This window comes from Schistocerca piceifrons, chromosome 2, assembly GCF_021461385.2.
Source record: "Schistocerca piceifrons isolate TAMUIC-IGC-003096 chromosome 2, iqSchPice1.1, whole genome shotgun sequence".
In the NCBI taxonomy this organism is placed as follows: Eukaryota; Metazoa; Arthropoda; class Insecta; order Orthoptera; family Acrididae; genus Schistocerca; species Schistocerca piceifrons.
This window is the reverse complement of record NC_060139.1, coordinates 1,066,604,463-1,066,626,887: the sequence shown is the minus strand read 5'-3', so window position 1 is coordinate 1,066,626,887 and position 22,425 is coordinate 1,066,604,463. Positions and strand designations below refer to the sequence as shown.

Below are 22,425 nucleotides of genomic sequence, written 5' to 3'. Positions count from 1 at the left end.
TCTGTCACTGGTAGAGAGGCAATAGCTGTTAGGGCCTGATGTCACGAGGAAACTGCAAAATTGCACTAACAAAAGTGGGGGAACATTTGTCCCTCTCTTCATTTCTTCTTGTCCTCTTTTCTAATTGCACCAGACCTTTTACTAAGATAGTGTTTTGTGCTAATTTCTGGTTGTACATCATCTTCTTTGACTCTATACTGTTTCTGAACCACCTCTTCTTATAGTTTTGATCCAAATAAATATGAATAATCTTCAATTGATGGTGTTAATTCTTCATTAACTAATAGTAACCCATCTTCCTTTCGTAAGACTTGCTCAGCATATTAATTTTGTGAGTATATTTGCTGTTGCTGAGTAGTTGTCTATGTGATCATTTGATTTCAATAAAACTCAGCATATTTATTAATGTTAATTTTTTCCCATTCTCCAAATTCTTCTTCTTCGCTGGCTTACATAGCATGCTGGAGCAATTACACAATAGCTTTCCAGTTTTCAGTCACTAATCTCAACTGTTTATTCATGGTCTTACTAACCAAGAAAATTTGAATTATCTTTAACATTGTCATGCCAAAATGACAATCAAGTCCAACTCCAAGAGCAGAGTTGTCAATGAAGTTTGACACTTGGCACTGAAAGTACGTTTATTACAGACACCAAGATACAGCCAGAACAGAACTGAACTCCAGAATGGAGAGTGCTGCTATTTACACGGACATTGAATATTCAAGAATGGCACTAGTCACATAAACATTGAGTACACCAGAATACACAAACACTTCAAACATATGACAATGACAAGAACATTCCAGAAACAGTAAATACTAAATAACGAATAACTGCTGGTGGCTAGGTTTGAACTGGCTACCTATATCATGCCAGTCAGCAATGCTAACCACTATACCACACTGTTAACACCACAACTCACAGCAGTATTAATGGCTTTTTGCCCTCTATCTTCTTTCTTCATATTCAAAATTAACTCTCCACTAGACTAAATGCTCTTTGTAATCAATTTCAGGTCCAGTTACTTGGTCACCCTGAACAAGAGGCATTCGGTCTTCAAGAATTCACTTCATTGTATGGTATGATGCTTAAATAAATCACTCTTGAACTGACTTTTAACCTGGATGCCTCACTCAGGACTTCTAACTTTCAATAACTTGACATTGGTTGTTATTCTCATAACAAACTTGCCTTACAGCAACCAAAATCAATTAGAGCCCTAAGGCTGACAACTTACTCCAGACTCCAGTAAACTGATCAGTCTTCATGTATCTCAAGCTTATTGACCAAAACCTGGTGCCTGCCAATGTTGCTTTGGTATTATCACTTCCAACCTTCTTGAACCAGTATCTTTACTTGCTTACAGAAATAATGTTGGTAAAAACACGTTACACATGAAATACTTTTATAAAGGTACAAATCTGTTTAGCAGGCATAATGTCATCTCTTAAGTCTTACTTCCCTGTCTCTCTTTTAAAAATAAAAAAATATTGACTTGATTTTACTGTCTGATCTACCAATTTCTGATAATATGTGTGATGTGCTTTCACTCAGGATGTGCATGATTTCAGAGGGTGCGCATCCATACAGTTCACAGGCCTGCTTATAGAGACCAGCTAGGTCAGCCCCCTGGCGCACTCTGGTGAGCTGCCAAAAAAGCAGCATTACTTAAGTGATTGCAAACAAGTGCTCAGCCTATTCTTTACACCGTATTACTATTGTCTAGTCAATATGTTCAGTGCTTACCTTACTTGTTGCTCTATAAAGTATTATGTTCCATACACTGTGTTTGTTTTTGCTATACCAAACTTGGTGACTAGTGTTACGTTTTCTCCGTGTGTTAGTGTCAGTGCTAAATCACCCAAAGAGCATCTCGATGGAAGAAATACAACAACATCCAATAGCCCAGCAGCAAGCTTTTGTGGAACAACAACAGGCTCCTGCCATGACTCTCAATCAAGTGGCATCAGTGTATTCACAGCAGGTTACTCTCCTGTCAGTGCAACCATTGCTCTTTCTGACATGATGAATCGGCTGAAGATTGGGTCTTCTATGAGACATAGTTACGCAAACATTTCCATGTTTTTCATGTTGGTGATGCAAACCTGTGTAGGGCATTCTTTCTTTGCTGGCTTTCGCTGCACATGTATCCAATTGTTGCGCAAACTTGCACCTTTGCAAGAACTGGTCAGTTTATCATTTGATGAAATGTGCAAGCTTCCCCTAACCTATTACTGTGACAGAGTGCATGTCATTATACTGAGTGTAGAATTTTACTATTGTTGGAAATGCCCAAACAAATCTTGCAAAGCCTGGACTACAGAATTACAAGGATTGAGCCATCGTCGTAAATTCGTCACTAGTACCCATCATAAATCCTACGCTGATCACATGATGCGTGATGTTATTATTCGTCTCGCCTCGGATAGGGAAGTCCGCAAAAAAGCACGTCAGTGTGAGAATCTAACTCTTATGGATGTGCTCAATATTGTACAACCCTTTGACGTGTCACAGGCTGCAGTGAATTGTCACGGGCCGCAGACGATAAGGCTGCTGCATGAGGGGAGGTATCAGAAGTTGCTCAGTCAACGCCTGTTCTGCATGCTGTAAGTGTTCAGGATGATGGGGCAGTCCTTGCAGCAGTACAACCTTCAACTCAGTATCGCATGGGGCAGCTTCAGTTACAGCATCAGTTACGGCCACAGCAGAAACAGGCTGTGTCACAGCAGCAGTCACGAGCCGCCCTTCCGTCTTCCTTGTACTATTTTGTCCAACACTTGCGTGTTGCATGCCTCAAGTGTTGGCCATTTGCAACAAGTGTCAAAAGAAAGGCCACATTGCTCTTCAAATGTGGCAGACACAGTAGTACCGATGGACATAAACTGTATCTCTACAATGAATGTTTCCCCAAACAAATTGCTTATAGACTTGAATGTGTTTAATAAACTGCTTAAAATGCAAGTGGACACAGGAGCTGCAGTAACTTTAGTAAATAAACAAATGTACTTGGATTTGGGCTCCCCTCCCCTCACACAGGTTTCATGCTGTTGGTTAGCTACAATAAACAGCTGATTCCAGTCCTAGTTCAGCTCTCCACTCCTGTATCTTACAAATCCATTGTTGCCCTCTCACTTTCCTTGCTGTGGATCATTCCCATACCACAGACCTGTTCGGGTTAGACGTTTTTAACACTTTTGGTTTCTCCACTGCCAGTGAGGTAAATTTAGTGTCAGATCAAGCTCCATATCAGCAACTGGAGTCCCTCCGCTCTAAGTTTTCATATCTGTTTTCCCAGGGCTAGAATGTGCTAAACGGTTTTCAGGTCCATATTACCACGAAAGGGTCTGTCTGCCTTTGTTTTGTTTGGGTGCAACAGGTTCCTGTCGTATTGCATGATTGTCAAGGCCAAATTAGAGCATTTGTTGTCATTTCACCTATTTGTTCCAGTGAATGGGCTACACCCCTACTCATCATTAAGAAGCCATCAGGTAAGCTTTGTCTCTGTGGCAAGTTCAGTGTCACAATTAATATACATTTCGTGATAGATACCTATCCTTTGCCCCGCCCTGACGACTTGCTTGCAAAGTTGTCAGGCGCAGCCACTACTTTTCCAAGATTCATTTGTTGGAAGCATATGTTCAACTCCCTTTGGACGAGGCTACTAGCCACCTTCTCGTAGTCAGTACATCTTTCGACTTATACCAATATTAACACTTGCATTTTGGTGTCACTAGTGCGACCACAATTTTTCAACGTTTCTTCAAACTTTCTTTACTGGGCGACCTGCAGCATATATTATGTCATAGTAGGACATTATGTAGAGAACTGGAAAACAGCATGCTTCTCGATATTTTAGTTTGGTATGTAAGCTTATTTCAGCTTTATTCCCTTCATCAGTGCATGACCTGATGATGTAAATGGGCATATGTTAACTTTGTGTAAACAGTTGTTGCTGCCTGTGGTTGTTATATTGTCACATAGAAGAAAGTGTAATTAGATGAATGATGAACACTAACTTCACTAAATGAAGGTTTATTCAGCACCTGCACATACAAGAGCGCGGAGCGAACTGCCTCCAGCCAGAACACATACCGTATATATTGTTGTTGTGGTCTTCAGTCCTGAGACTGGTTTGATGCAGCTCTCCATGCTACTCTATCCTGTGCAAGCTTCTTCATCTCCCAGTACCTGCCACAACCTACATCCTTCTGAATCTGCTTAGTGTATTCATCTCTTGGTCTCCCTCTACGATTTTTACCCTCCACGCTGCCCTCTAATACTAAATTGGTGATCCCTTGATGCCTCAGAACATGTCCTACCAACCGATCCCTTCTTCTAGTCAAGTTGTGCCACAAACTTCTCTTCTCCCCAATCCTATTCAATACTTCCTCATTAGTTATGTGATCTAACCATCTAATCTTCAGCATTCTTTTGTAGCACCGCATTTAGAAAGCTTCTATTCTCTTCTTGTCCAAACTATTTTTCGTCCATGTTTCACTTCCATACATGGCTACACTCCATACAAATACTTTCAGAAACGACTTCCTGACACTTAAATCTATACTCGATGTTAACAAATTTCTCTTCTTCAGAAACGCTTTCCTTGCCATTGCCAGTCTACATTTTATATCCTCTCTACTTCGACCGTCATCAGTTATTTTGCTCCCCAAATAGCAAAACTCCTTTACTACTTTAAGTGTCTCATTTCCTAATCTAATTCCCTCAGCATCACCCGACTTAATTCGACTACATTCCATGATCCTCGTTTTGCTTTTGTTGATGTTCATCTTATATCCTCCTTTCAAGACACTATCCATTCCGTTCAACTGCTCTTCCAAGTCCTTTGCTGTCTCTGACAGAATTACAATGTCATCGGCGAACCTCAAAGTTTTTATTTCTTCTCCATGGATTTTAATACCTACTCTGAATTTTTCTTTTGTTTCCTTTACTGCTTGCTCAATATAGAGATTGAATAACATCAGGGATAGGCTACAGCCCTGTCTCACTCCCTTCCCAACCACTGCTTCCCTTTCATGCCCCTTGACTCTTATCACTGCCATCTGGTTTCTGTACAAATTGTAAATAGCCTTTCGCTCCCTGTATTTTACCCCTGCCACCTTCAGAATTTGAAAGAGAGTATTCCAGTCAACATTGTCAAAAGCTTTCTCTAAGTCTACAGATGCTAGAAACATAGGTTTGCCCTTCCTTAATCTATCTAAGATAAGTCGTAGGGTCAGTATTGCCTCACGTGTTCCAACATTTGTACGGAATCCAAACTGATCTTCCCCGAGGTCGGCTTCTACTAGTTTTTTCCATTCGTCTGTAAAGAATTTGCGTTAGTATTTTGCAGCTGTGACTTATTAAACTGATAGTTCGGTAATTTTTACATCTGTCAACACCTGCTTTCTTTGGGACTGGAATTATTATATTCTTCTTGAAGTCTGAGGGTATTTCGCCTGTTTCATACATCTTGCTCACCAGATGATAGAGTTTTGTCAGGACTAGCTCTCCCAAGGCCGTCAGTAGTTCTAATAGAATGTTGTCTGCTCCGGGGCCTTGTTTCGACTCAGGTCTTTCAGTGCTCTGTCAAACTCTTCACGCAGTATCATATCTCCCATTTCATCTTCATCTACATCCTCTTCCATTTCCATAATATTATCCTCAAGTACATCGCCCTTGTATAGACCCTCTATATACTCCTTCCACCTTTCTGCTTTCCCTTCTGTATATATGGCTACAGAATATTCCAGTACAATGATTCTTGACATTTGTGGATACTTTTAGAATGTACTCCAACCGAATATAGAAATTAAAATTGTACAGTCCAGGTGAGTTTTGAACTCATGACCCTTCATGCAACAGTTTATTATCATAACCACTACGCCATGGGGCTACTCAGCTTCTTCTGTGACATTGCTCCCTCCTTAAGGGAACAGTGTCTCGGTGTTATGTCCTCCTAGTCCGGAAACGAGTCATCGGCCCTGCATACTCCGACTCCTGATTCTCGTCCTGGCAGTGATCTTCTTAGAACTTGTTTTGCCACTACACTCTTCATCACCTTTCTGCTTGTTGCCTGTCTCTGGAGCTTCGAATTTACCCTGGGTTGCAGGACTGATCTTTCATCGTCTTGTGTCGGGGTCAAAATCTTCAACTTCATAAGCAACATCAGACAACTGTTTTACAACCTTATAAGGTACAAAGTAGTGCCTGAGGAGCTTCTCAGAGACACCAACCTTCCGAACAGGATTGAAGATACAGATGAGGTAGACAACAGGGCGCGGATCGCGTCATACCTTCGGTGATCATTTTCTTGAGACAGCAGTGTGGGGATTCAAGCTAACTGCCGGGCTTCCTCAGCTCTGGTTAACACCTGGCTGATGTAGTTGTCGTCCACATCATCAGGATGTAACGGAAACAAAGTTTCCATCGCCGTAGTCGCCTCATGCCCATGCACCAGGAAAAGTAGCGTAAATCCTGTGGTGTCTTGTTTGGCGTTGTTGTAGGCAAACGTCACGTAAGGTAACACCTCATCCCAGTTGCTCTGCTCAACATTAACAAACATTGATAGCATGTCGGCCAAGGTCTCATTAAGGTGTTCAGTAAGCCCTTAAATTTGTGGATGGTAGGCAGTCGTCATGTGATGAGTAATGTTGCACTGATGGTTTATCTCTGTCACAAGATTCGATTGAAAAACTTTCCCTCGATCTGTAATTAACGACGTTGGGGCACCATGTTTTAATACAATGTCTTCTATGATGAATTTGGCTACCTCGAATGCTTCGGCTGTTTTCTCGGCTTTTGTAATGGCATAGTGTGTCAGATAATTAATGCAAACAATAATCCATCTATTGCCACTAGCAGACTTTGGAAATCGTCCAAAGAGGTCAATCCCAACACGGTGGGAAGGCATTTCGTCTGGTGGAATTGGTATGAGTCGGCCAGGTGGTTTCTGAGGAACTGCCTTTCTCCTCTGGCACTCTCGACAGTGTGACACATAGTGACAGACACTCCTAAATAAACCTGGCCAGAAAAATCTCTTGCGGATCCTATCATATCTCTTAATAAATCCTAAATGTCCAGCCTCAGGTGTGTCATGGAATTTCAGTAGAACATCTAAGTGCATGTGTTTAGGAATCACTGGTAGCCACCTCTTTCCAAATGGATCAAAGTTTTTCTTGCAAAGTAATCCATTAACTACTCTAAATTGTCCTTTCACATCCTTTGACCGATTTAAGGCAAGCATAATTTGAGATATCTTTACGACCTTCTTCTGCTCAGCAGAGAGATCCTGGAGTGCAGTGAGACAGTCACTATCTTCATCAAAGTCTTGATGGTCTTGCACAGGGTTTCTTGAGAGACAGTCAGCATCTTGGTACACTATGGTAATGTTATACTCTTGAAGATGTAGTGCCCCTGATGAGTCATCCTGTTGGATCCTTAAGACCTGTCAACCATCAAAGTGAATGGCCTTTCATAGAGATACTATCGAATTTGCACATGGCCCAGATCACAGCAAGACATTCTCTTTCTGTAGTTGAGTAGTTTCTCTCGGCTTTTGTAGGTGTCCTAGAAGCATAGGCTATAAACTTCTCTTTTCCATCCGAAATTTGAACCAGAACAGCACCGATCCCATACCTGCCGGCATCTGTGTGTAGTTTTGTAGGTGCTCTCTCATCATACAGACCAAGTACAGAGTCAGTTTTCAGAGCTTTTCGCAGCACATCGAAAGAATCTTGTTGAGCACCACCCCAGATAAATTTAGCATCAGCTTTTAACAACTCTTGGAGTGGCCTGGCTTTGATAAAATGATGGTAATAGGAAGCTGAGGAAGCTTCTCATATCTCTAATACTTTTAGGAATAGGAAATTCCGTTATAGATCTCACCTTTTCTGGGTCTGGTCGCACACCTTCATTTGACACAAGGTGTCCAAGTATTTTGATTTCTTTTGCTCCAAAGAGACACTTTCTTGGATTAAGTTTCAGTCCGCCTTGTTGGACACACTTAAGAAAGGCACTCAGTCTTTTTACATGTTCATCAAATGTCTCTGAGAACACTATAACGTCATCTAAACAACAAAGATACATCGTCCACTTCAGGTGACTTAGAAGATTATCCACCATCCGTTCAAAAGTTGCTGGTGCATTACACAAACCAAACGGCATTACCTTAAACTCATACAGACCCTCAAGGGTAATGAATGCAGTTTTCTCACGATCAGCCTCATCTACTTCGATTTGCCAGTATCCCGAGTACATGTCCATGGTTGAGAGAAACTTAGCCCCCTTCAGACAATCTAGTGTATTGTCAATTCGTGGAAGAAGGTAAATGTCCTTTTTTACTTATTAAGCTTCCTGTAATCAACACAAAAGCGCCAACTGCCATCCTTCTTCCTGACGAGGACCACTGGTGATGACCATAGGCTCTGCGAAGGCTGAATAATGTCATTCTCCATCATTTTCTCTACCTCGTCACAAATTATTCGACGTTCCGTTGCTGACACATGGTATGCTCTCTGGCTTATTGGTTGATGGTCTCCAGTGCTAATCCGGTGCTTCACCGTCAATTTGCCTAATTTGCTCTTCACCTTTGGACTGAAGCATTCAGAGAATTCTTGGAGAATGGCAAGTAGCTTCTTCTGTTGTCTCCTGGCAGATTAAAACTATGTGGCAGAGCACTTGCCGACAAAAGGCAAAGGTCCCGACTTTGAGTCTCGGTCCGGCACACAGTTTTAATCTGCCAGATAGTTTCATATCAGTGCACACTCCGCTGCAGATTGAAAATCTCATTCTGGAAGCTTCTTCTGTTGTTCCTTAGTGAGATCTGGTGATAGTGGAGCTAGAAGATCTTGTCTCGTAGTGGTAACGCTAATTTTGCCCGCAGACTCGGCATGGGAGGTTTCTATGATGCTCAGTTGTTCTTCAATTAACGGTTCAGCGTTTGCTATGCACATGCGTCTTGGAAGGATCTGCGGTTCTCAGTGATAGTTAACTATCCACAATTCACCGAATCCATTCTTAAATGAGACGACAAAGGCTGGGATGACCAAGTTATTCTTCAGTTGTATGCTTCTCTTACATTCCACTACAAGATCCATGGGTTGGTGCATGGCATGACACATGACAGTTACCTTTCTAGCGCTGACTGTAGGAATGATCACTTCATCCAGCACACAGTCTCCCCACACACTCAGATGTGCATCTTCCTGTCTACAGTATCTCATCTCGTCTAGAATAATCTTTGAGCGACCACAATTTATAATTGCCTGAGAAGCTTTCAAAAAGTCCCATCTGAGAATGACGTCATGACACTTGTAAGACAATGAATTCTAAAGGCTGTGTAAGGCCACTAATACCCACATGAATGGTACATCTTCCTGTAGGTTTTACATATTTCCCATTAGCCACCTTCAGCAGAGATGTTTTGTTGTTGATGAATACGGTTTTATGCAATTGGCGACGGTACTTCTCCGAAATGACTGAATATGATGCTCCAGAGTCCACAAGAGCTTAGGCTGGTCAGCCATCCGTGAGGATATCGACGTAGTTTTTGTAGTGTTCGACGGCAGAGGATTTTTCTCTTTGGCGGCCTCACCTCCAAGGAAGGTTGCACCCTTTAGTTTTCCAGGTTGCAGCGACTAGGTGATCGGCTGGAGCTTCTAAACGGCGATGGAGACCTTGATCGTCCTCTCCAGCAGCTAGCTTGCGGCACTGGTGACCTATGTTGTCCTGCACCCACATCATCTTATTCATCCTCGTTGTCCAGGAGATGGCGTCAGCCAAGATCGGTCTGCTGTATTCTGGCGCGGGTGTCCTCAAATGTCCACTGCCTTCCTCGACAATAGTGCACCACGTGTCCTGGTTGGGCACAGTGGAAACATACTGGTTGGTTATCTTGGGTCCTCCAGACATCAGCCTTCCTTGGTGCCCAAACAGGTTCCTCATGCGGCATTGTAGGAACATAACTCTGCCTGGGCCTCGACTTTTTCACCGTTTTAAAGGGAAATGAAGAACGAGAGATTGGGTTCAATGTCTGTTCCACTTCCTGACTTATGACCTCTTGAAGAGTCTCGGTTTTTTGCTCGCCGTGCAATCCAAGTTCCTTCTGAACTTCCTCTCTCACTATCTGATGAAGAACACTTGTGAAATCAGTTGCTTCCTCCATCACAGACATGATATGATGTTGGAAGCCGTTCAAACTTCTTGCGTGTAATTCTTTTTTGATGCATTGTCTCGATATACTGGCACCATTTTATGAAGTCGTCTGCTGTCGAAACCTCCTTCAGGAGTAGGGTTTGATACATGTCCTCAGCAACACCCTTCATGAGATGTGCAATCTTATCTTCCTCCTTCATTCTAGGATCCACTATTTTACACAGCTCCAACATGTCTTGAATGTAGGATGCTGTCGTTTGTCCTGGATGCTATGCCCTGCACTTTATCTTTAGCCTTGCACTTCTGTTATTGTGTGTCGCCTAAATACTTGCGCAGTTCCGCCTGGAGTACTTCCCAGCTTGTGAACTTCTCCTCATTGTTCTCATACCATTACTTGCCAGTGCCTTCCAAGTAGAAAAATACGTTAGCCAAACACATGGTGTTATCCCATTTGTTAAATTTGGCTATACACTCATATACCTTCAGCCACTTGTTTGGATCTTGGCCATTGTCACCAGAGAACCTGAAAGGCTGTCTCGTGTGGTGACACATAGTTGCTGTCATCATAATGTCCTCCTCTTCTTCTGTCTCCTATAGATTGTGATCTGTTGAATATGGTTCAAACTCTGGTTTGTTGCCATGTAAATGGCGGCTCTGTCGTGGCCTGATGGGAGCCACTGTGTTGTCGATAATGTGTGCTATCACAAGTTCCATTACCCAGTGCCTCCACCGAATAATGTCACATAGAAGAAGGTATAGTTAGATGAATGATGAACACTAACTTCACTTAACAAAGGTTTATTCAGCACTTGCACATATAAGAGCGTGGGGCAAACTGCCTCCGGTCAGAACCCATACAGAACATTCCAGTACAATGATTCTTGACATTTGTGGATACTTCTAGAATGAACTCCAACTGAATATAGAAATTAAAATTGTACAGTCCAGGCGACCCTCCATGCAACAGTTCGGTATCATAACCACTACACCACGGTGCTACTCAGCTTCTTCTGCGGCAATATTATTTTCAGCAACGTTTTAAAGCTGTTCCACTTACATTATAATACGTCTTTTACTATCTGGCCGTTGTAGAAATTTAAGGTTGACATCTAGTTGTTTACTGAAAGAACAGCTGACCTCTGTACCCAGGTGCAACTGTTACATCAACAACATTGTTTCATGTTCTTACACTAAAGACCACCTTACCAATCTCCGATCGTTGTTTTCTGTTTTGCAGTCTGTGGGTCTAAAGTGCACTATTGCCAAATCCCAATTTTTTCAGCTGTCAATTGAGTACTTAGGTTTTGAGGTTTCTCGCATGGGGATCTAGCTGTTGGGTCACCATGTTGACACAACTGCAGCTTAGCTGCGGCCGACCTCTATTAGGGAGCTGCAGGTGTTTCTCGGTAAAGTTGCGTACTATCATGAGTTTTTACTGGAACGATTCACTGTTGCTCAGCCACTGCATGCGCTTTTACATAAAAATGTGCCATTTTTCTGGTCCCTAGCTTGTGACTGAGCATTCACTTTCCTTAAATCTAAGCTTCAATCTGCCTCGTGCCTGGCCACTTTTCAGCAGGGTCAGCATCTCGTGTCGGCTACAGATGCCTCTCAGTACAGTCTTGGTGTGGCGTTGGCACACAAATACATGGGCAAGTCTAAATGACCCATTACTTACACTTCTAAGATGCTAACTCCTGCTGAGCGGCGGTTTCCTCAAATTGAAAATGAGGCTATAGTGAATGTCTTCACCTTCAAGAAATTCATGTTTGCTTGTGTGGTTCTAAGTTCCATTTAATCACAGATCACAAGCTGTTGGTTGCTCTTTTTAGCTTTTCAGCTTCTGCGCCGGACAAGGCAGGGCCTCATTTGCACTCCCGTTAGCATTATTGTATCCATTACTGGCTGACAGTGCAACACGCTGATGATGATGCCTTATCTCACCTTCCGATCAGCCTGGACCCGGTTTTCAATCAATATGAGTTGCTTCAGCCGGCTGTTGTGGCCAAGCGGTTCAAGGCACTTCAGTCCGGAACTGTGCAGTTGCTACAGTCGCGGGTTCGAATTCTGCCTCGGGCATGGATATGTGTGATGTCCTTATGTTAGTTAGGTTTAAGTAGTTCTAAGTCTAGGGGACTGATGACCTCAAATGTTAAGTCCCATAGTGCTCAGAGCCATTTGAACCATGAGTTGCTTCCCTTCTATTTAAATATTGAGAACCAGAACACAGTCAATGGTTTTGTGCTACAATAGCATCATTCATCACAGAGGATCCTGTACTTAGTCGTGTCCTCTTTTTTTGTGCTGCCTGGTTGGCCAGAAAAACCCCCGAGCCATGCCTCAGATCCCTTGCATTATTACTTCTCCCTCCGGCACTGCCTTTTTGTGTTTGACGGGTTTAATTTGATAGTTATGGAGGGCACTACTCCCCCACGTTGTGATTCCTGCTTTCCTATGCTGCAATGTTCTGCATGTCTGGCATTGTGGGACCTGTCACACCAGAGCTTTGGTCTGCTGGCATGTTTACTGGCCAGGCATAGATGGGGACATTACGTGGCTTATCACCGTTTGCATTCACTGTTTTCGGCAACAGACAGCCCGGCCCTGGAGGCATCTTTTACCCCCTGGCCGACACTTCAGTGCCCGTGGGAGCATCTACATGTCAATTTTGCTGAGGCCTACGTAAATCGGTACTGGCTCACTGCAGAGGATGCCTACTCTTAGTTTCTCTATACGGCACATTGTCTGTTCCAATCTGTAGCAGCCACCTATTTTGACTCAGTCTAAGAAATTTGCAATTGACGGACTTCCGTATACCATGGTTACTGATAAAGAGTCCCAGTTTGTTTCTTGAGAATTTGCATCTTTTTGTCATGGTAGTGGTGTTTGCTGTTTCATCCTCAGTCTTATGGTGAGGCCAAACACATGGTTCGAACATTTAAAACTCGGATGCGAAAGTATGTACCTGGCAGGTCCCCTGAAGCTACTTTAGACAATTTTTTGAGTTTGGACTATTTCACTGTGGTGGGGGACAAGAGCCTTGCAGAGCTGCTACATGGATGCCAAGCACTCACACTCCTTCACCCGCTGCATTTGATGCCACATCCACAAGTGTTAGCGGGTCTGCGACAGTTCTGGCCAGGTGCACCTATTTGGGCTCATAGTTTTGGCTGCCAGTTGATTTGAGTTCCTATTGGTCATCAAGCATCGCTGGAGCTGGCACATGTGTGTCATCCACACTCCTGTCACATCGACCAGCTATGGGGCCTGTTCTGGAGGGTCTACCACCCCCATTGCTGATGCCTGCTCCTGCATCGCAGATTGTCCGGTTTGCGCCACATAAAGGGGCGCCGACTGCTGACCTTGACGAAGACATCGCTAGGGAGACACCATCCGCGATCCTTCCCTATGGCCTCTCATGAGTGGGGGGACAACACGCCAAACCACCCCTGCTCGCCACGTGCTGCAGCTCTACATTTGCAGGACTCCCGTATACCATGGTTATCGATAAAGGCTCCCAGTTTGTTTCCTGAGAATTTGCATCTCTTTGTTACGGTAGTTGTGTTCGCCATCTCATAACTCCCCCGTTTCATCCTCAATCTATGGTGAGACCAAACCCATGGTTCAAACATTTAAAACTTAGATGCATCTGGCAGGTCCCCTGAAGCTGCAAGCTGCTTCAGACAACCCCCCCTCCTCCCCACAGTAGCATTGTTTTCTTATGGGCTACGTTTTCTGTGTCTAGTGTTTTATACATATGTGTGGCTTTCCCACACCCTAGAACGGACGAACGACATAGCTTTACTCATGATGCACGATTCCAGAGAGCATGTGTCCATACAGTTCACAGGCCTGCTTAGAGAGGCCACCTGGGTCAGCCCCCTGGTGAGCTGCTAAAGAAAAAGTATTATTTAAGTGATCGCAAAAGAGCACTCTGCCTATTCCGTAACCTGTATTACTGCTGTCCAGTAAATTTGTTCATTGTTATGCACAACTTGTATCTTACATTTTGCTGTATTAACTACTATGTTCCATGCATCATGTTTGTTCTTGGTATAACAGTGTGGATACTGCTAAGTTTTTTTACAACATTCCTTACACTGTTACAACAACATATAAGCACTTTGAGATATTTACTTGTTCTGGCTATTTTGTAGGTTTCCCTCATTCATTCTGAAGACACTCTGTTACCTGTAGTGATCCAAGATTTCCTAGTATCGCTTTTTTTCTTTGTGGAAACTACTTTCAATCATCTTTACAAACTTATTACTAAACATGTTGAATTTAGACCTGGCATTGTATTCACTGTAAATTTCATCCCAGTCAACATTTTTAAAATTTTCCTTATTGCCTTCTATTGTCACTAATCAATCTCATTCTTCACTTAATTATGAAGAGCCTCTGACAGGCACAATGATAAGACTGCTATACATTTAAGCTGCCAGCCAAAAGGCCTTCACACACACACACACACACACACACACACACACACACACACACACACGCATGACCACTGTCTCTGGCCGTTCAATTTGGCTCAGTGGCCAGAGACACAAATAATGTGTGCGTAAGTTGAGACAGAAAGATTGTGGAGCTATAGATTTTAACAAAAGTATAAAACTACATTTTTTTCACAAAGTATCTTTCAGAGTACTGTATGTATTAGACATTGTGATTATAATATACAGCTGTGCTCGCCTAATTACACGTGACATATGAGGGTGCTAAACTGGATGTAATAAAATACAACATGAATGCAACATCACAATTGTATATGGGTTGCTGCATATATCGAATATGTATGTTTTCATCTTGTTAGTGTCATAGTTGGTCTGTGTTCACATTAAGTTTGCATTCGACTGGCGCACAATGTGCACAGATTAAAAAATGTATTAAAACCTGTTATAAGGATCACTGTGGATGCCATGTAAAGTAGTGTGTGTGTGTGTGTGTGTGTGTGTGTGTGTGTGTGTGTGTGTGTGTGTTGACATGATCTGCCATGTTGTCACTGTTTGCTGCTCTCAATACCAACAATTACTTCAGCTATTTTGTTTCATTTAGTGTTGACTGAATGCAGTACCATACACCGATTGCAACATATGATCACAGTTATTACCACACTAAAATATTAGATTTGTTTTGTGAAAATTTTGTTACATGCAACAGGAAACAGGGTAGTAATTTTAACACCAAAGAGTAAAGAAATGACAGCACTGATGAAAACAGAACCATTTTTAATTGAATTGTACAATGCATATCTTGAAGTCCACAATAATAATAATAAAGTAGCTACAGTACTTTACGTCTCGAGCACTAACTGTCACCTCACAATTTTCTTCAGGACATAAAATAAATAAAAAATAATAATAAAAAAGCCATTTAACATAGTAGGTAGTGAAGACAAAGTTTCTCTAATTGTACAATATCATCCATTCAAAAACATAGTTAACTGAAACACAATCTCTTCCAGTTCACACATTTTCACTCTAAAGTATCATAATCTTCACTCTCATCTTCTCGCTTTCGTTTTAAGCTTCCCCCACTTGTGTCACTGTCCTCCAGTTTTAAGGTGCCAGTACCTGACGTTATTTGGACTTTTGGCTTGGTTACAGGTTTCTGGATGCTGGGTCCTGGGAAAAAAGATAATCAAACAATATTTTTATGACTTAGTTAAAAAATATTTTACATGGAACATCAATAAACGATTAGCACTGCTAAAATAATTTATGCAAATTCTGTAGAAAGGTTGACAGCAATTATATGAATTGGTGCATGGTGACATATCATTAGATTTACACAGGAGGTGTGTTCATAAAATTTTGTTACCTTTAAAAAAAAAAAAAAAAGAGCATACCAGCAGACCTGGTAGAGACTGATATCAACAAGCCACGATACCACAGTATCATGCTAGAAAAGTTAAATCAAAATAGAACAGGACACTAATAACATGCAGCATCATACATTAATTCATTTTTGGCAGCAGTGGAAGTGTTGCAGCTGTGTCCCGACGGCAAAAGAAGAGAAATGAATAAGCCTGAGACAGCTAAAACATTTCAACTGTTGCCGAAAATGAATTAGTGTATGGTAATTCACTACATCATTTTGTTTTGGCTCCTCTAGCAAGATGCTACAGTACATCTGCAGGTGTAGCTTAACAAACACCAAAATTAATCATGGAATTCCACTAAGTTTGTTGGCAAGTTCATTGCCATGATATCCGAGTAACTCAGCATCCACAGGAAAATTTCATTTCTATGGAAGACCTATAGCAGGCTGTGAATGTTACAGATCAGCGCATCTTCGGTCTACTGCTTGCAGTCCACTCAATGAGTCACTCCATACAAGTAAGTTCAGGTTTGAGAGAGTTCCAGTATGTTGAAGAGCTCAAAATACAGCTGTCAGTTTTGAAGTAAATGTGCCGACCATATCTGGTACCGGACCTTGCACATTAAACTGACCTTGGAGCCCTCTGTATATACAGTTTAGTGAAGTCTATAATTGTCGTATAGAAAGTTAAATATCTAGTGGTAAGTGGTGGAGTCTTCATGCCACAGTGTGCCCTTTTCTCAAATGATATCCTGAGAACTGTGGATGTAGGGAAATACACAGATTCCGCATTTCTAGATTTATGGAATGTGTTTCACATGGTGCCACCCTGCAGATTGTTAACAGAGCTCCAGGCATATGGAATCGGTTCCCAAATATGTGATTGTCTCGAAGATTTCTTGAGTAAGAGAACACACTACATTGTTATCAACTGCGAGGGTTTGTCCCAGGGAAGTGTGATATGACTACTTTTGTGCTCTATATACATAAATGGATCTGATGGACAGGGCGAGCAGCAACATGTGACTGACTGCTGATGAGATTGTAGTACACAGAAACATACCATTACTGAGTAGCTGCAGAAGCATAGATGGCTTGGATGGAATTTCCATTCGTTATGACGAGTGGAACCTGGGTCTAAATAAAGAAAAGTGTAAGCGAATGCAGATGACTAGGAAAAACATCCTGCACTGTTCAAATACATTATTAGTGCTGTGTTACTCGTCTCAGTCATGTCAATTAAATATTCAAATAATAGAGGGAAAGATTCCACGTGGGAAAAATATATCCAAAAACAAAGATGATGTAACTTATCAAACGAAAGTGTTGGTATGTTGATACCAATGCTTTCGTTTGGTAAGTTACATCATCTTTGTTTTTGGATACAATTAAATATTCAGGCATAGCAAATCAATACGAAATGAAACAAACACTTAATAACAGTAGTACGATATGCGAATGTTCATCTTTGATTTATTAGGAGAATTTTATAAAATTGCAGCTCATCTATAATGGAGACTGCATAAGACCACTAGTGTGACCAATTTTTGAGTACTGCTCTAGTGTTTGGGATCGCCATGAGATTTGGATTAATGGGATACTGAATCAATTCTGAGGCTTCCTGTAGATTTGCTAGTGGTAGATTAGAGCAACAGACAAGTGTTACAGAGACGCTCTGTGAACTCAAATGCGATCTGATATACTTTTCCTGAAACACTGAGAAAAGTTAGAGAATCTGAATTTTCAGCTCACAGCAGAACAACTCTACCGTCTCCAACATACATTATGTGTAACAAATGTGAAGACAAGATAAAAGAAATTAGCACTCGTATGGAGGAATATAGACATTCATTTTTCCCTCATTACATTTTTGATAGTTGATAATGATCGCTTAGCTGAGCAGAAGGAGCTAGTGTTGTACTCTTTGAAGTGAGATGCCTGCTTCTTCAAGGATACTGTCGACTGGGCTTGTATGAAAGGCTCCAGTTGCTAGTTTTACGCTGTTATCGAATCCAGGTTCTAGTAAACCTAGTACAATGGAGCTGCTGAACCACAAGCAACACGTCCATAGCCAAGCTCGATAAAATTGGCATGCTCTAAAAGATTCATATAACCCCCAAAATCCATTCCCTGAGGAGCAAGTGGAGTAGGTTCAGTTTCTTCATGCAATTATCCTGGAGTTGTCGTATGTTAGTTTACTACAAATAATAATCCTAAAAAGCGAAGTTAGTCAGCTACTTCAAGTAGTTGGTTTCCTAAGTAAAGCTGTGGATGTGGAGGTACATACTAAAGTACAGACAAAAATACACAACATGCATTATGTTGGTGACACTACGTGTGCTTCTGGGCTCAATCTTGTATCCTGTGTGTGGCATTCTGAAGTTGCCATTACAAACTACATGGTGATGGAGATCTGTAATATGTACAGACATCATCGACAAGTAAAGGCAATAAGACTGTGGGGGGGGGGGGGGGGGGGGGGGGGGGGGGGGGGGGGCACAGTGAAGAGGGTAGCACTCAGCACCAATCCCTGTGGGACTCCATCTCCTGGACATATTGGGTACTAGGGATTGTGCCAAGTTGTACACGAAATAGACCAAATGGTAAAAACTGCTGTAGAAAAAAAAATCAGTAGGCAACCCCAAAGACCACACTTGTGCAATATTGACAAAATGTGATAGCATGCTGTAGAATCAAAATGCTTTTTGGTTATCAAAGAATACAGCACACAGGTGTTGTCGGTGCGCAAAGGCATCCAACTGCAGACTCTAGTCCCAGAAAGTGGTCAATAGTAAACTGAAATTGTCAGAGGATGCACTGTTATGGAGAAAGTAGTCATTTGGATTCTAAGCACTAGCATAGTTACCTAGATACCATTATAACAATTTACATTAAGTAACTGTCTGATGAACTGGTTTGTAATTATCCAAGTTGAGTATGTCTATTCCCAGCATCAGGTAGGGACAACTCTGCTCTCCGTCAACTTGGAGAGAAAAATTCCCTCTCGCCACATTCAATTAAGATGCTCCACAACACAGTACTCTTTTAACTGCTGTTGGTCAGACATCGAAGCGTTGGTTGAGTATTCTGTAGAATACCCGGGGACATCTCTCTATACGAGGGCTTTTGAGTTTCCATTCAGTAAAAAGAGCATTATAAGTTTTTAGGTGGTGGGAGTGAAACGACAAAGTGCTGCATTCTGCTACATGTCAGTAGTCTGTAAAGGTAGGGCGGTAATTAAAGGATTGATATTTTTCTCAGCGATATGTACAGCAATCCAAAGACACAGTGATAACGTCTCTACTCTGTGAAATGCTAAACTGCTGTGGGTAGTCAAGGTGTACAAATCTGTCAAAGTTTAAACTAGACTCAAGTATGTACTCTCATAGAGGAGACGTAGTGTTCACTTTACTTTCATCATTTTTTCTGGTTTTTTTTTTTTTTTTTTTTTTTTTTTTTTTTTTTTTTTAAATTAAAAATTGAACATGCACTGCAAGTCACTTAAATGCGATTAAGTTGGTCACAGAGTGATGCCATTTTAGTGCTCATCATCATTCACCAATGGCCCTGGTTATTTCATAGGACCACAAGGGTATGGATTTCCATTTGGGACAGTGTGTGGAAAATGGTATCACTTCTGCACCACCTTTGCTCACAGAAGTAGAATCCTACACCATATTTCTCCTCAGTGACTCAAACTTGCACTTTGGAGGTATATGCTGGCCAATTAGCTCTTCTAAGGGACCAACATGGTAAAAACTCACTGATGTTTTGATTTGGTGAGGAAAGTACCATCAGAAAGTGATCACTATTTCACAGGTCTCTGCAAACATTCTAACAGCATAGCAGATGCCATAGGCAGCAATAAAATGTGATTGTTCTCCTGTGTTTAATAGCCAGAGTTCAAATTCAGAGAAAAACAGTTGTCCTCTACGTTACTAGCACTGCTCCTCCACAAAGAATTGTCGGCAATAAAGTCCCCCATTAAACAAATAAAGGGTTGGGCTAGTTATACTATAAGGGTTGCTATTGCTCGATAAGATATTTCCCAATATGTGGATAGAGACAGTTATAGCTTTTAGTCTGGTGTTTAGTGGCAGCTGTTTGCTGTAGATGTTACAGTTTATTAGTGTGAATATGCTTCAAGACTCTCTCTCTCTCTCTCTCTCTCGTCGTGAGTATTGTAATAGGCTTGGTAATGTCTAACACTATAGAAAAGGTCTTCTAAGATTTTATTCCTGTACTGCAACACAGATGCAATTAGCTGGCATGCACAATTGTGCTACTTGGCCTTGCACCTCATATGAGGTTGGTGGAAAATCCACGTACGAGGATTCTTCCTTATGTCAGGCAGGGATCCAATTTGGTCAGAATCGTCAGATATTTTTTTGGTTTGGGTTTTTGTTCTCTTTTCTTTCTTTTTGTTTCTGGTGAGTTAGAGTTTGTGTGAGATTTTGCTGTCTTTTTAGCTCTGGATTGGATTATGACCAGGCTTCTCTGCAATACAGTGCCCAATGCTCTTCGGTCCACTAGTTCGTGTGAGGTCACATCTCTGTTTCGTGTTTGGAGGAGGATGCCTTGGATGGTGTCCTCTCCTATGTTGGGATCAGAGACATTCAAAGTGTTTTCGGCTGCATCAGCATGGAGGCCTCAGCTGGTGCTATAGGTTTGGGGACCAAAGGAGTTAGCAGCCTCTCCTTCCGATAGGTGGTTGAATGATTTGCATGGATGTAGCTAGAAGGTGTATCAGGTATAAAACTGATCACAGTACCTGCAGAAGCTGTGATAACGTTGATGGAGGGAAGATGTTCATACTTCTTTCTGGTGTAATCAGTTTAGTGTTTTGCATTCTTGGATCTTCCTTTCTTATTTGAGCATGAGGCAGGCCTAGAACATGGAGAACACTGGTATGGACAATTAACACATGTTGTCATGTTTGGTTCCTGGGTAAAGCCCTTTCAAAATATCCACATATAGGTTCAACACTGCAGCTAGAGGACAAGTGACCATAATGTAGGCTCTGAAAACATCTCATAGGTGGGGTAACACAAGGTTTAACATTGCATCTCTAAACTATTACTTTAATTTTCTTGGGTAATATATTGCCTTCAAAACCAAGGATAAAAGCACTTGGGTCGTTTCAATTGTCCTTCAGGTCTTTCTGGATTTGGAGAATGAAACTGACTCATCACTTTCCTAGGCTGGTTCACAATTTGTCGCTTTCTGAGGTATCGAGCCTTGGTGGAATGCAATACCTTCAGCCATACTGAAATTTTATGTGCAGTGACAATGTTTGTCACATTTCAAAAGTGCTTGTTGTTAACATAGCCATTGATGTTTTGATAAGCAGGGAAATATTTCTCATTTTCTCCAATCCAGCAAACTTGCGTAACTTATCCTCAATATGTTTGACGGCAGTCCAACAGCTCATTAAGCACAAGCTGCTGCATCTCATTAATGCACGAGCTGCTGCATCATCTCTGTCACAACAACCAGCCACATACATGGCACAACTTCCTTGCATCATGCCGTTCCAAGCTTTCAATGAACAACAACAGGAATGTAACCAGTGCTCATCAGGTCAACGATCACTGCGCTACACATCAAGCACAAGTTACTGTGAAACACTATCAGTGGGTCACTGAACTTCAGGGTTTGACACGGCAGTGTCATTTTCAATGTAGCTGTGAACAGCACTACAGTGATGAAATTACATACAATGTACCAGACAGCAGGATTTATTAACGAATTCCCATTATGATCCCTTTGAAACAAGTGCTATAAATTATTGAACGTCAGAACTCATGTGGTAATGCCATGGAAATTTTTGAGGTGGCTCTGATTTGCAGTGTGACACAAAGTAACAAACAGTTATGGCCTTGCAACCAACCACTGCGTGCAAACAGGCCACCTCACTGTGGACAGAGTAAACAAGTGTGTCTACTGTGAGATCATGACCCCAGTGCTTTTCCATGCATAAAAGACAAAACTGCCATTCAGTTAATTACATGTACCAACCACTGGAATGTCCTGACTGTTATATGCAGTAAGTTGCGTGCAAGATTTTGTCAACTGTGATGAGCCCATCTGCTCATAAGTGGTACATTTAAGCAATGTAACCGAAGCACCATTGCTTGCTTTGCTTGTAGAAAGCCAGGTCATGTCCTGTGTGTGCTTGCAACAGAACAAGAACTTTACCCACATTTGCTCTCGTAAGTGTGGGCACCTTCTCGCTCAGTGAACATAGTTTTTTTCTAAACCGGCTACTGGTACTAGTAATGACCAACTTCGGAACATGCCTTCACCCAGCCCAAGTGCTGTGCAATGATAGTTAAACAAACTGTTTGTGAACTTAGTCATTGCCGGACACCATGTGCGACTTCAGATCGACAATGGTGCTTCGGTTACATTGCTTAAATGTGCCACTTATGAGCAGATGGGCTC

At 41.9% G+C, this 22,425-nt stretch overlaps 1 protein-coding gene across 1 annotated transcript in view; it reads right to left on the bottom strand.

The window, feature by feature from the left end:
* Positions 1 to 15,372: 15,372 nt before the first annotated feature.
* LOC124777751 (transcription initiation factor TFIID subunit 9-like) overlaps positions 15,373 to 22,425 on the bottom strand; it is a 106,435-nt gene continuing 99,382 nt past the window's right edge. Inside the window, exon 5 of the mRNA XM_047253253.1 lies at positions 15,373 to 15,785. Coding sequence (XP_047109209.1) covers positions 15,637 to 15,785 — 149 coding nt within the window. The 3' untranslated portion in view covers positions 15,373 to 15,636. The remainder of the gene's footprint in view (positions 15,786 to 22,425) is intronic.